General features: G+C 43.2%; 1 protein-coding gene across 1 annotated transcript; it reads right to left on the bottom strand.

The window, feature by feature from the left end:
- Positions 1 to 2447: 2447 nt before the first annotated feature.
- LOC119144248 (myosin regulatory light chain 2, smooth muscle minor isoform) lies at positions 2448 to 8834 on the bottom strand. The gene is made up of 4 exons (XM_037379335.1): positions 8715 to 8834; positions 4365 to 4562; positions 4012 to 4173; positions 2448 to 3048 (listed from the first exon to the last, which is right to left on the bottom strand). Exons 2-4 carry the CDS (start codon positions 4546 to 4548, stop codon positions 2876 to 2878), a joined length of 519 nt encoding a protein of 172 aa, XP_037235232.1. The 5' UTR covers positions 4549 to 4562; positions 8715 to 8834; the 3' UTR covers positions 2448 to 2875.
- Between the last annotated feature and the right edge of the window lie 5977 nt (positions 8835 to 14811).

Here is a 14811-nt window from a genome sequence, read left to right as displayed (position 1 = left end):
TGTAAGGCTATTAAATGTGTGCATCAGTCTATGAAAATAGTTTTTCATCATAAGCTTACTCTGGCATAGGGCTTGGAGATCATTATATATGAACCCCAAGGGAGAAAAGATTAGGTTCCAAGATTTTGACTGCAAAATGCTAAGTCTAAGTCATCAGAAGCTTAAGCTGCTTCAGTGACCAGTTATTTTTATTTTTGGAAGCGGATCACTGATGACACATCCCTACAGCCCTCAGCATGCAGCCTCAGCTGTCTGGACATTCCTCGCTGCCTGGCTACAAAATGCATCAGATGCTCTTATATGGTCTCTTGGCAGGGTCTGTAGGTCTCGTAGCCTTCTGGCGGTTAAGGGGCTTGTGCCCACTTGCAGGTTAACTAGTTTCCCACATTACAATACAGATACTAGGGAAACCTGAACTTGGAAGGCCATCATTAAATATACTCGAACACAGTTGGAAATTCTTTCTCAATGGCATGTCTTCCTGGGCAGGTACCTTTGCATTAATACAGTTCCCTGCCCTCACCACCCCCTAACTGGGGAAAGCAGCCAAGAGCCTAGCACCTGTGCAGCACGATGAGGAACAAAGTAGCTACATCCCATGTTTCAGCTAGCTGTTCAAAAACAGAGAGCAGTAGGTACAGAAAATTAAGCGGACAATTTCCTCTCAAGGAGGATACCAGATTCTCTTTTATGTAACTCATATTCAGGATTTAAAAATCACTACTTCAAAACTTATTTCCAGCAAGAAGCAGCCAGCTGGCTTGTCTGCCTATTACTTGGTGTAACATATCAGCACCTAAAATTTACTGAGAAGATAGTACCAGGGAAAGAATGGTTTGGGCGCCCACTGGTCATAACATAAGAAAACTGATACACCATTTAGACAGTCAATAGGAAAAAAAAAATCATCAACATAGTCTAACATCTATCCTTTCTACAGGCTGCTTGCACGTATGCACACAGTATTAAATTGCAAGGATGTGACAAGATCGGTCTAAAGAAGTGACAGTATCTTCTTCAGCTTAGTTACATAGCAACGTTTCAACAAGACAAATGTTTCCTAGATCGCCACTCTTATCTTTGTCACACAGGCTATGTACGTGAAAACTTCCATGTGTCCCTTCCAAAAAAATCAGCCATTACTAGAATCTTGCAGGCATGCCATGGAGAAATACCTCAGCCACCATTGCAAGGAGCACTGAAATAGTTTAAAAACAAACTTTGGAAAAAAAAGGAGCAGGCATGGCAGTCTGTAGTATTACAGCAAATAACACAGGTAGGAAAAAACAAAAACTAAGGCTACATTCCAGTTAGCAAATAAACCAGAAAATCGGAAAAGGAATGGCTGAAAACTCATTTCAATTAAGCCTAGAAGTAGAAGCTACACAGCAATAACAAAAAAAAATTAAAAAGTACGCCTACCAAGTATACTTTGTCAAACTAATTTATTTACAAAGCTAAAGCCAGAATACCTTCAAGAACTACCATACTGGGAACAGAAGCAAGATTAAGTAACTGAGCCTTCACGCTACCACACTGCAAAACGAGACAAACCCTCCTTACCAGATAAGCTGTCCCAGCCTTTACAACCCTTTAGCTGAAGTAAAATTTCTGTTCCTTGGGGTCCTAAGTCATGCAAAGTAGCTGAGGGCAGGGTTCCTGGGTAAGAGGTCATCACTTTAACTGATAAAATATGTAGGCGAGAAATTTCTCTTATTTCTTTCAGCTGGCAGTAGCCAGAAAAATAAGACACATGGAAGGATACAGTCATGCTTAAGAGAACCACCTTCCTCTTTTCTTGGTATTTGAGGCAACGGCAACAGCATCAGCACAGATGTTGTTGAATGAATGGTTCCTGCTTGCTTAAAAGTCATCTTACCAATGTACCTAAGGAATATGCATGACCTTTTAAAAAGTGAGAGGGACTTCAGCATGTATAGCACTTTACCAAGTTAATTCTCAGAACAACTTTGCTGACATTCTGACATGCAAACGCATTAAGATACAGAATACAGCTGTATATAGGTTTTCCAGCCATGTATTGCTGTTAATTAGTGCTATCACAGGCACTGTAGCTTCTCAGATTCCATTGCACAAGCTTCCTTCAACTGAAGGGAAAAAAATATGCCTAATTCCCAGTTATTGCCAACATAAAAACTTAGCAAACAGGAATGCAAACTTTGACATGAAATTATTGCTAAAAAGCAATATTAAAAGAAAATAAAAGTTGGGCATGATACCTGCTCAATAATCATTAATGTTCTCTGCTGGTGATAAGGCAATTCTAACAATCTTCCCTAACCATTTCTTTGGCTAACTACTTACACTAGTCCAATCCCACTTAAAAATCTGAGTTAAGAAATTACTACAGCTACATTTTTAAAGATCAGCACATCCCACTAGGCACATTTCAGGACTGTGTGACACCAAACAAGACATTAAGAAAATGAGTTTTCCAGCTTAATTGTATTTTACTTGCAGTTGCAAATTAACCCCTGCATTTGTAAAAGCATAATAGAAGTGTCATTTTTCACAAAAAAATTAGGGTATTTATCTATATAGCAATCTTTATTCCAAAATGGCATTTATTACAAAAGTGTAAAAATCCAGCTAATCCAGAAACATTGAGATTGTTTTCCTGGACCATCAAATCCAGGCATCTTTGTCCCCATACCCTTTTCCTCACAATATTTTCCCCAGTTCCAGTCTGATTACACAGGTGCAAATATGCCTATACGGCCTGGAATAGATAAATACATTGACAAAGGCAAAAGCTGTAAAGCTAAATGCATGCAACAAGTTCTATCAGGAAGAAACCCTCAAAAATAAATGTAAGTGTAAAGTAGAGATAATCTGCAGGTATCAGGTGATTTGCTCAGTCATCCTTGTCTTTTGCTCCATGTTTCAGGATGCGCGTGAATTCAATGTAGTTGAAATTCCCCTTTTTATCGATGGGGGCCTCTCTGTACAGCTCATCCACCTCTTCATCTGTGAACCTGTCTCCCATCGTCGTCAGCAGCTCCCGCAGGTAGTCTTCCTGGATGAACCCTTGAACACAACAGAAGAGGACATAAGTGTTTACATTTATCAGCTGATAGACAGATAATAATGTCTGTCTTCAAATTTTTTTGTTCAATTAATGATACCTACAGTTTTTGTTGCCAAATGAAAACAGCCATTAAAACCTATTACTGTAATTACTGAATAATTACAAGTATTCAATCAAGTCAAGCCTCTTTGTTAATTTGCATGCTCTCACTTCAGGTAAAGGTCGTTCTGAGATTTGCCTGTGTTGTTTCAAAGAATATACAAATTTGTATTTTACACAAAGGGAATCCATCTGGTCTTGAACATTCCTAATGGAAACCACTGAAAAAAAAATGATGGAACCTGACTACCAGTGTTCAAGAAGTGCATGAACCACAGGAAAGTTTGAGATATTTCAAAGATATTAAATTGATCTTAAATCAGCGACACCACTCAGATTTACTAGACTGACTGGCTGCAAAGAATACACTTTTGGCATTGTTTATTAAACAAGCAACCTTATATAGAACTTGTGATCCTTCTGTCAGCACTTTGAGTCACACAAGGTTCTTCCCCCCCGATTCATTTCCTTCTCCAGTTAAGTGTAGCTTAAAAGAGGGAAGGTGCATGGATACAAGTTGCTGACAGAAAATAAGTTCTTCATAAAAGCTCAACAGCTTTGAAGACAAGGACTCCCCTTACATAATATTCAGCTCTGGGGCAACTTAAGTTAGGAAAAATTTAAGACCCTAGTTTCCAATCCACATTTTTTACTTTTACCCGTCTTGAACAACAGAAGCAAGAAGTGCCAGAAGTCTGTGATTTTAAGCTTTGCAGTCTTTGAAAATGTAATTTCAGGTGATGAGGCATGATTTTCAGTTTACAGAAATCAAAAGAGTTTCCAGACCTAGTCATCACCACCTCTGTGAATATGATTATTTGTTACAAAACTAATACACATACACTGTTACTTTACCCACATACCTGTTGCTTCTTCATCAAAGCAAGCAAACGCATTCCTGATTACATCTTCCGGATCGGTGCCATTTAACTTCTCACCAAACATTGTAAGGAACATCGTGAAGTTTATGGGGCCTGGAGCCTCATTCATCATGGCATCTAAGTATTCATCCGTTGGATTCTTTCCTAGGGATAAAGGGATTCATATTTGGTTTAGCTTTCAAACTAAAAGAAAAAGCAAGCTGAATAGCTCAATACAAATGGAGACACTTCTCATAAGCTATCCCAAACACAGTATTCTAAATATTATTTAGAATATAATAATGTAAGTATTGCACAAAGTTGTTTGGCAACCATGAACAGAAAAGTGACATTACCAAGGGAGGCGAGCATATCGTGCAAGTCCTCCTTGTCAATGAAGCCGTCCCTGTTCTGGTCGATCATGTTGAAGGCCTCCTTGAACTCCTGAATCTGCGACTGATCAAACATTGCAAATACATTGGAAGTGGCACGCTGAGGGCGCTTCTTGGTGGTCTTCGTCTTTGCCCTTTTGCTGGACATGTTGACTGTTGGTTCTAGGAAGACAGAAACATACTAAAGATTTAGCCTTATTAAATCATATTACAAGTCCTTGGGGTAGGGATGGATAAAGGTGTATCAAATTCCATGTAATAAGCAAATACCCCAAAGTACACATTTATTTTAATATCTCAGGCTCCATTTCGTTTCATTCAGACTTCACTTGCTATTAAACATAACACTTCAGGATCCAGGGACTGGCACTCTAGGCCAATAGCAGGCTACATGAAACAAATCAAATCACAGTGCTTGAATTACTGAGTCAATACTCTTATCAGTATCTTCCACACATTAGGATGACTACATTATTTATCAGTTCAGGAGGCACACTGCTGACCTACCACGTAGAAGTATATGGGGCTGCTAGCCTAGCATAGTATACAGTGGTTAAAGAAATCAAGCATAAGGTTTTTGTGAAGATTGTTGAACGATGCTGGGAGAAATATCTGCTAAAGAAGTCCTATTAGAGTTCTTTCATCAAAGTCAACTACAGGATTGTGTGTGTTACAGAAAGGACATGGACTTGGTTCAAAAGTAGTGCATTGTTCTTCTCTTACACAGTGGAACCATTACACATGCAAATGCCAGCATACTCTGCTTTAAATGAATTAATGACACCATAGTTCTAAAAATCTTAACTGTTTCTTGTAAGTTATCAACCTTTAAAAACTTTATATATTCTTAGAATTTTTATATAGCTCCATGCATCACTAATATACTGATTTCATTGTTACCCTTGAGCTGTCAAATGAAAAATAAATGTGGTAGTTAACATGTTATAACTAATAAAATCAGGATAGAAGTGAGGCTTTCAAGTGCTTCTATTTAGCTGGGAAGATACATTTAGTGTTCAGCTATGGTTGATGGTACTATCACAAAAAGCTGAGTCATTCACTGAAACACAAACACAAAAGGCCTCAACATCAGATCAGAAGGAAACAGACCCTGTTTAATGTTGTTTCTACAAGTCTTGTATGCCTCTATGCTCTAGTTTTATCTAATGCAAGCAATCTATACAGCTATAGCCCATTATTATGCCCAAACCAAGTGTTATGTAAACCAGATTCCTTCCATCCTTGATTTTGAATTTTACAGGAAGCACCTGCAGCAAGTATGTCCTGAAAGAGGACAAATTTAAGCTGCACCTGTAGTCACAAGAACACCAACATTTTGAAATTTACACCAAGTATTAATTTTTATAACTTTAAAAAAATATCTAGTCAGAAATGCAACTGTAATCAGTCACAGCACAGGTCTAACTTTTTCATATAGTTCTCAAAGTTACAATACTTGCTGTTAGACTCCTGAAAGCCAAGACTGAAGTCACTAACTTGGATTCAACCTTAAAAATCAGAGAATAAAATTAAGCAAATTCATTCCCTTACACAGTTAATCAATCCAATAGGCAAAAAGCAGGTGTTTTTTTAAAATTAAGATGAAAGACATTTTACCTTGCTTTGTATCAGATACCTGACATGCTGTACCAAGCATCTGGATCATAAAAGGATATTCCATGGTTACGTCCTTCTCAGCCTGTCTACAAAGAGTGTTACTGATTTCCCCTGCTAATTCCACACTTTTAAATCCTATGTGCATATACAACGTTCTTCTGACGTATAAACCAAACCATTATGTCCCGAACTATAAATAGCATATGAAATGCAACTGCGCATCATTCAACACTGAAGTTCTCTTCATTGCATTCACTAATCACAAGCTATCTGAGATGTCTGGCCTCCAACAACACTTCAACAAATAAATATGAACTCCTGACATCTAGATATTTATGAAGACAGCTGACAATAAAGGTAGTTAGCTTTCAAGCAGCAGTGAAGGGTTGTGCATAACTTCAGTCTTTTTTTTACCTCAGTAAAAACACTCACAGAAGTTACTGTTAAAACTCTGAATTACTGATTAAAAATTCAACTACCCAAAACAGAGTCAAACAGTATCTATTAATAACTGTCTGAAACAATTCATAGTTTTCAGGATATGGCCTATCCAAAGTAAGCTAAAAATTTTACTTTGCATGTGCTGCAAGGCAGTGCTCCCAGCAAGCCACTATCTGCTATTCTCTCATGTACAATTCAATCCTAAGAGGAGGTAACAAAAGCAGACTACTGCCAACTGTAGCTACACATGGTGGGAAGAAAGCCTATTTTTTTTTTTTTAATTCTGTTCAGAAGATTGCCACATCAGAGTATCATACTAAAGATGATGAAACATTTGCCAATGCTTGTATTAGCCATCCTCAACCAGGCTTGAGAAGCAGCCATACAGAATACAGAAGACACAATTCTCACTTCAAGAGACCTGTCAGCCTGCGTACAGAGAAACATTAGGTCTCGCAGAACTGTAATGCCTTTCAGCAGAAGTTTGGTTCAGCTATGCCTGAATCAAGGCACTCAGAGCTGAGAAGCTCTATTACGAATTATAAATTGGAACATGTTCAGAAAAACAAGGACATCAATACATTTAGCCAAAGAGATCAATTTCTGATGAGAAAGTTCAAGTGTTTACACTCAGTGTTATCTCTCCGTGTACAACAGGGAACAAATAACAACCCAGAACTAACCTCACTGGAGTCAAGCACAGAACCCACTCATTTTACAAAAATAATATTTCATCTGATAAATCCACGAGGTAATTTATTATTTTTAAAAAAATCATGCTTTTATAATGGAAATAGAGTAAGTATATACCAAAAAATATAATTTCAGTAGATAAAAAGTGGAAAAACTTCACATTAGACAGTACAAGTACTGACAGACAGGTTTAGTCTCGGTTGTTTAATACTATGATGCACTGAATGGTCTGGGCCTTTTTTGGCATCTGTTCAAGAATGTAAGATGTAAGATCTTGCCTGTAACGCTTGCCACAAGACATTTCCAAAAACATAACCTTAATTTAGGAAGATTTTCACATATTAAAAAAGTAATAAATCACACCCACTAGACTGGAGAGGTAGTAATAGCACCGTGCTGCTTGCATGTTTACATTTGTTTGCTTAGTCAAGCAATTGATATCAAAACTACAGACGCACAGAAAGTCATCTTATGGTCCTTACCTCTGGGAAAAGGATAAACCCTAGGAGGAGACAAAACTGAACAACTAAAGAGCTTGAGCCAGACAGTAAGATAGGAAACTTTACAACCCACTAACAGTGGTGGTAGGCTATATCTGTTCAGAGGCAGTAATGGAAAGTTATACTTTAGAAGACACCCTCACGTTATAAAAACAACGCTGCAATGATTGTAACCGTCTATCACTCAAAATAAAAAAAATAATTAAAAAAAACAAACCCGAAGCCCATCACACAATAAAACCCCACAACCCACCCCCCAAAAAATCTCTACATGGGCTAAGATATAATAGTCACTTTCTTTTTCAACCATCAAATTCAAAGGTCAGCCTCAAAGCTAAACCCCAAGTTCTGCTCACACCATCAATTACAGCATCAGGTACCACCACGCATCCACCGCGGTCTGGGGGTAGCAGGAAAATGCAAGACCAAGGCACCCTCCAGGAAAAAAGCCGCCCTATGCCACCTCACCTAGTCTTGAAAGCCACCTTAATACACTTCTCACCAATAATTTTCCCAAAGCCTTGTACAGGAGCCACACTTGCCTCAAAATCTAATGCCTGTGACTCAACGAAGCCTGTCTGCAAGTTAGGGAATGGAAACCGCTACGGGCTGTCCCCAGCAGTCGTTGCGGCCATAGTTATTTCCAAACGTCGCCACGGAAGGGCAGACTCGCGGCAGCTCCTGCTATCTCAGCCTCTTCCGACGGCTGGAGCTTCCAGGCCAGCCCTTCCCCCGCTCCGACGGCGGCGAGGAAACGGCTGGAGAGGGCTGGAAGGCAGCCGCCCCCTCCCGACAGCGGGCTGCTCAGGCCCGCGGGCGTTGCCGGCCCCCAGCCCCAGCCCGGCTCCTCGCTGAGGGAGCGCCGCGGCGTCCGCGCCACGCTCGGCTCCGGCCGGGCCCGGCAGCACAGAGGCGGGGGCCGAGGCGGGCTGCTCCGCAGGCGGGTGACGCCGCAAGGGACCCCCGGCCCGCCTCATCAGACAGCCCCGGCCCGCCGCACCCCGCACCGCCCCCCAGCTCCACACCAGGCAGGCGGTCGCTAGAGCCCCCGGCCCAGCCTCACCTGGCGGCTGCGGGAAAAGGTCCTAGTCCGAGAGCGGCGGGAAGCGGCGGCGCCGGCACTTCCGGAGAGGGAGCGAGCGGCCGCCGCCCGCCGGCGCAGAGGAAGGAAGGCGTGGGCGAGACCATCCGCGCGGAGCGGTGGAGGGGTGCCGGCGGGGCTCCTCGATTCGGCGGCAAGGTGCCACGGGCCGTGCCAAGGACAAGCCCCGGCAGTGACCGTGGGCTGCGCGCGTCCTCTCGGGGGTCTCGACCGTCTCCAGGAGGACGAGGTCCGGGCGCCGGGCTCGGCCTCTGTCCCGCCCGCCTCCCCCCGGCGCAGCGCAGCGGTGGTGCAGCGCGGTACGGTCACCGCATTCCAGGAGCGGGAGGCGGAGGCAGCGCCACGTCTGCCCTTGTAAGGCAACGGCGGGAGTTTCCTGCCCGCGCGGGGCGGGGCCTTATCCCCTCGCCCCGCCCCGCGGTGGGTGTGGCCACAGGGCGGTCGCCGTTCCGGCGGGGCGGGGTCCGCGGTGTCACCTCCCCGCCCTGGGGCCGCCGTGCTGGGCTGCCCTCGGTCCCTCCTGCCGTCTGTCACCGCACTCCCGTTCCCAGGCGTCCGTACTGCTGGTTAGGGTTGCAGCTGCCTCACAACGCACCACCGGCCTCAGCTGTTCTCGTTTTCTGACAGAAAAATAGCGCATGTTCCCGGCCGCCTCGGGCCACCCGGGGTGGGGCGGTGGCGCGGTGGCGCCGGCAGCCAGCCCAGTAAAACCTAAAAGTACGTTTTATTAAGCTGTCGTGTGTGCTCGGCAGGTGAAGTGTCACAACAGCCGATGGAGCGGGTCGGTCTGGAAGGTTGTTGTTAACGAGTTAACTATGTGGTGTGGCTGGGCTTCGGAGCAGGCCGGGCCTGGCTTCCTGAGGAAAAGGGCTTACAGCGGTTTGTTGCCTCAGTGTCCTCCCATCTTTGAATAATTTTTACTCGCTTTAGCCAATGCCAGCAGGCATAATGGGCAGCCAGCGGCCTCAGGCAGGTTCAGTTCTCACAGTTTGTGAAAACAGTGAAAGATTACCCATATTTCTGACTTTTTTGAGGGAAATAAACTTAACGGAGGTGACCAGGAGGTGCATGTGCCAGGCTGTGCTCCCCACAGGCTCCCTGGGCCGGGCGGAGAGCAGGGCTGTGGGGGGCCGCTGGGCCAGGGGGAGCTGCTTGCACGGCTTTCCCTCTTGCTGGTGCTGCCGGCAGCATTTTTTATTTACAGGGAAGCTTGATGGTCTCTGTCAAATCCCCTGCGTTTCTCTGGTGCGCTAGTGAGGTGCTGCAGGCCACCCGCTCGGTACGAGCCTTCTGCATCCTATCGGGCAGTGCCTGACCCCAGTTCTGCATCTCTGGCAGAGCGGCTGTGATGTGGAAGCTGAGACAGCCTTTCCTCTGGTCATCCAGAAACAGGTTATTCCTTGTGCCACAGATGAAACTCATGGCTGTTCTGAACCACTTTTTTCAATCTTTTTTACTTTGCTTCTAGACTCCAGTACTTCTACTGCTGAAGTCAGTGGCGAAATGGACATGTAATTTAGCAGACTTAGCTTTGGTAAGAGCAGGAATGGGGATCTTTATCTTAGAGGTATTTTTATCCAACAATGAAATAAATAATACTAAACCCCAATGTTTTGCTATTTTTTTGTTTCAAAAATTAATGCAATACTAACTCAATGATTTATAGGTATGTTTATTTTATGACCTATTCTAAAATAATTTGTTAGCTTACTCAAAATTAGAATAATGAAACGTGCAAATAAAAGAACAATCAAAGGCAAAAATGTGAATAAAGAATATGTAGGAGGACCTGTCAGAATAAGCTTTTGTATCTGGGATCTGCGTCGGAAGTGTCTGGATATGAGTAGCTGCCACGTTTAATATTTAACATGATGAGTAATACTTAATATATTGACTAACCACAGAGGACTTCAGCCTATACTCTAAATTATCATAGCTGAGTTTACCTTAATGCCCATTGACCTTTTGCAAGATTTTTTTTTTCCTGAGTAATTTTTTAATGGGAAAAGGTGTGCAAACTTTTATATTGTGAGGTAGAGAGGAATTTAGAGACTCAGTAGATTTCTGGCATCTTTAAGAAATACAGATGCCAGTAATATTGATTTATGAAGAGCACTCGTGTTTCCAGAAAAAAACAATTAACCAGTTATAAAACAAACATTATTTGTTTGTAACGTTTTTCTTCATTAGTTTTCATTGCATTTCCTTAGACAGTATAAAAGCATAATGAGTTCCACTTTACAGATGGTGAAAACGAAGCACAGGTGGGCTAGACAACCCAAACAAACATACATAAATGCTGAAGATGTGGTTGGGAATGTAAAAGGATTTTCATTAAAGTAAATAGTTTCAGAGTCTGTCTTCAATGGGTTTTGGAAGCTTGCACGCTTCCAAAATTCCTATGAGATTCCAGTCTTTGGACACATAAATAACTTTAGAATATACCTTAAAGTGACTTACTTGCTACTTTCTCAGAGGCCAGAGGTCCATAAAGGAGGAAGTTTGCCAAGGCTGCTTTTAAACTCGGTGTTGAATGTATGCTAGACTTAGGTTAATCCTTCTGGGTTGGAGTCTCTTTTGAATGCATGAATAGTCACATTGAAGTAAATACAGTATTAATGGAGCAGCCAGGCTCCTCTCTTGGCTAGCAGGCAATCTGCCTGGGAACTTCTCTGCTTGTTTGGGAAGGGTCTGCCTTCTTGGGCTTGCTTGGTTATTGGATTTTGCATCTTCCATGTCTTTTCACGCTCCACCATTATAAGGCTCTCCCCTGCTGCTTTCTGTACACTGTTTGGGAACTTTTTCTCACTCTCAATAATACCTTACTCTGTATGTCAATCAGTATTTTCCACATACATGCCATACAATTTTGCTCCATGGAAACAATTGTATTGCAGTCCAGGCTGGCAATGGCAGCCTAAAATTAATTATATGAAATTACCAAGAAGAGTCTGTGGCCAGCAAAATCCTGGACACATGGAAGTGAAGGGCCAGGATGTCACACCTCTTCATCAGTGTGTCTCCTCTGTGAGGATGCATTTTACTGGGAGAAGCATACTTCAGGGAACTGCATCATTTAATGAAGCTCATGCTTCATAAAAATCCCCAAACAACTCAGTAGGACCTAGGGCATTCAAAGAAACAAAATCAGAGCACTGTCCTCAAGCAGATGATTTACCTACTCTAACCATACTTCAAATTTAGCAATTTGTTTAATGCTTTTCATATGTTTTATTTTCTTTGTCTAGAAATGAAACAGCTACCAAAGTGGTTAAATAATAGCAGTAATATAACAGAATATAATCATACATTATAATATCAAAATATAGTAATAACAACAACAGTAATACAAATTTATTACATTTAAAACAAAGGTCAGAATATATTTTGATATTCAATTATGTAAACAATAGTATAGTCAGACTATTAAAAAAGAACAACAAGGAAGCCGGACTATAGTTACACTCTGGGAAAGTGTAACTATAGTTACAGTCAGGAAAGAAGGAACATGCTTTGACTTGTTACTAGCTCCAGCAATCAACACACATCTTCCATACTACAGCGAATAATATGAGTTTACTTAAACAGTGCAACTCCAGCTGATACCAGCCTGTGGAAGGTGGGTGCCACGTGGCAGGCCTGGTGGTGCTGTTCCTGGGGCACTGCTAGCATGGGAGCACGGCCCTGCACCTCAGTGACCAGTGAAGGTATGCCTGTGGAGAAAGCAGGGATGCTGCAGCTTGCTCACTCTGCAAGTCGAGCCTTACTGTCCATTTGCTTCTTGCACAACACAGATGTACTGCTCACAGTTGAAGAAATACTTTGAAAATGCAAAGTGATGTCAATACACCTAAGAATGAACCAAACAAAAGCACTAAGTCAAGTTGCCATCCTCCAGCACCATGAGGCTGTAGGTGACAGCATGTGAAAGAAAATGACCAAAGTGTCTGAAGTGTTAAAAAAGAGCACTTTGGTGGACTGTCTATACTGTGTCTATGTACTGAGTTAGTCCTCTGATATTGCTGAAGAGCAAATAACTGCAAATTAATGAATAAAAATACAGTTACCTTTGATTACGGTATGCTGGATGACATCAGATCTGATATTCAACCTTCTTGCTCTTTCCAGAGACTTCTGTCTGCAGTCGATCACATAAGCTATGTTACTTTTTTTGAGCCATGATCAGTACTACAAGAACGTTTTGAGTTTGAACAACTCTGTAATGTTGTTTTCTTTTTAATCTTGCAAATGGATCTCTCTCTCTTATATCTACTGTTGCATTATGTGTGAAGCAGGTTTGTCTTCCCATTTTGGGACAAAACCTGGTTCCAATGTTGAGTGCAAGGAGTCAGGCCACACCCTGGACATGGCGAGTACTGGAAGTAAAAGGAATAGTGGCCCGTCCATCCTCTACACCCATTCTGCTCTGTGACCACTTCTGTCACATCTTAGTTCTCTGTGGGCAGGTTACGGAGGCTGCGCAGCAGTCAGGGGTGCACAGACTCGATGCGGATGCTGTGTGAACAGGTTAGGTTTGGGAGCAGCACAGCCACATTCCTGCAGTGTCGACTGTGTGGAGTCCCAGGCCTCCCTGGTTGGCGGGTGAGACATCCCTGCTCTCTATAGCAGCATTCCTTTATTCGTTAAGCCCCTGTTGTAATCCTCATCCTGTAATTTATATATGACTAGTACTAGAAATGTTTTATTTTTTCCAGGTTATTTCTTTCCCGATTGCTGTGGATGTTGACTGTACTACATTTAAGACTAAATAGCACTTATGACTGTGCCTTGCTCCAGGAGGAAGGGGCCTGTTTTATTTACAGCAGGGGCCTGCTACCTTTCCGTGCTGTCCTTACAAACGCTGGGACAGAGAGGCTGCACACCCGAGGCAGCACAGCAGTACGTACACGGTGGATCAGGCCCGAGAGCCCATACTCCTGCAGCTCCCCTCTCGCCCCGGTGCCAGACACCCGCTCGGCGGCCCTGCTGCTGCTGCCGCCCGGCCCTGGGGGGCTGAGGGTGCTTTGCCCACCCTGATGCCCGATTCCCACCTTGAGCTGGGCGCGCTGGCACCGCTGCGAGCGCCCGCCCGGGGGAAGCGCCGCGGGCAGCTCCCGTACCGGTTGCCACCAGCAGGGGGCGCTCCTCAGTTGGGTGGGCACCCAGGGCGAGGCGAGGCCGGGGACCGCCACGGGCGGGGCAGGGCGCGGTAAAAAGCCGTTAAGCGATTTTGGGCTAAATCCTACTGTGGCTTGGAAAGGGAAGGGGAAAGACACTACACGTGCCGCGGCCTCCGGGGTGACACTTGGGGTGCTTCTGAGCTCCTCAAATGCCTGTAGCAAGCGTCTGCCTGCCTCTACAGAGAAAAATCGCTGGATGTTTTACAAAGCGAGGGCCTGCCTTGTTGTAATAGTCCCTCTCTGCTCTGCTTCACTGCTGTTAATTGCTTTTCCCCAAATCATCAGAAACTTACAGATGTGTCTCCAAGCTCTGGTTGCTTCAGAAGCTTTCCTGAGAGCTGGATTTATCACAGCTGTTAAAGCTGTGTGAAAGCTGACATCACAGTTTCACCTGTGATGAAACCCCGAGCAGTATCTCTGATTTTGATATAGGCTGGGAATCAGTGTGTTCATTTTATGAAAAACTCAAATATTTTTTTTTTCCTGGGATGGAAAGCATTTTGTTTTATGGCATTGCAATCAAAGTCACAAATGCAATAACAGGTACAACATCATAGTAATCAGTAACACCTATGGTAAATATGTTTTCTGTTTGTATAACAAATTTAGTCTTCTTGTTTTCAGCAGAGGTACCTGTGTGAGTGTAATGAGCCAGAGCTGACCTACTGCTTAGATGAGGTTTGCAGTCTTCTGAATCTGGATTGAATTTAGAACAGGCCAGAAGGAAATTTTGAATAAATCTGGCTTGACTAAAATATCTAAGTGCTTGGAAAGTATATGAAAACAAATATTCTAGAGCAGACCAAGAGCTGGAAAAAGTGAGGTTTGGGATGAGTTTCATTCAAACCTGAAAGCCAATGGAGAACTCATAATTTATG

Source organism: Falco rusticolus, chromosome 3 (genome assembly GCF_015220075.1).
Source record: "Falco rusticolus isolate bFalRus1 chromosome 3, bFalRus1.pri, whole genome shotgun sequence".
NCBI classification, from domain to species: Eukaryota; Metazoa; Chordata; class Aves; order Falconiformes; family Falconidae; genus Falco; species Falco rusticolus.
Note: the sequence above shows the minus strand (reverse complement) of the source record. Positions and strands in the feature narration are given on the sequence as shown.

Coding starts and splice junctions, on each gene's coding strand:
- LOC119144248 (XM_037379335.1), bottom strand. CDS start 4,548: ATGTCCAGCAAAAGGGCAAAGACGAAGACCACCAAGAAGCGCCCTCAG. Junction 4,174..4,364: donor CGATATGCTCGCCTCCCTTG/GTAATGTCACTT, acceptor CTTTATCCCTAG/GAAAGAATCCAACGGATGAA. Junction 3,049..4,011: donor CTTTGATGAAGAAGCAACAG/GTATGTGGGTAA, acceptor GTTGTGTTCAAG/GGTTCATCCAGGAAGACTAC.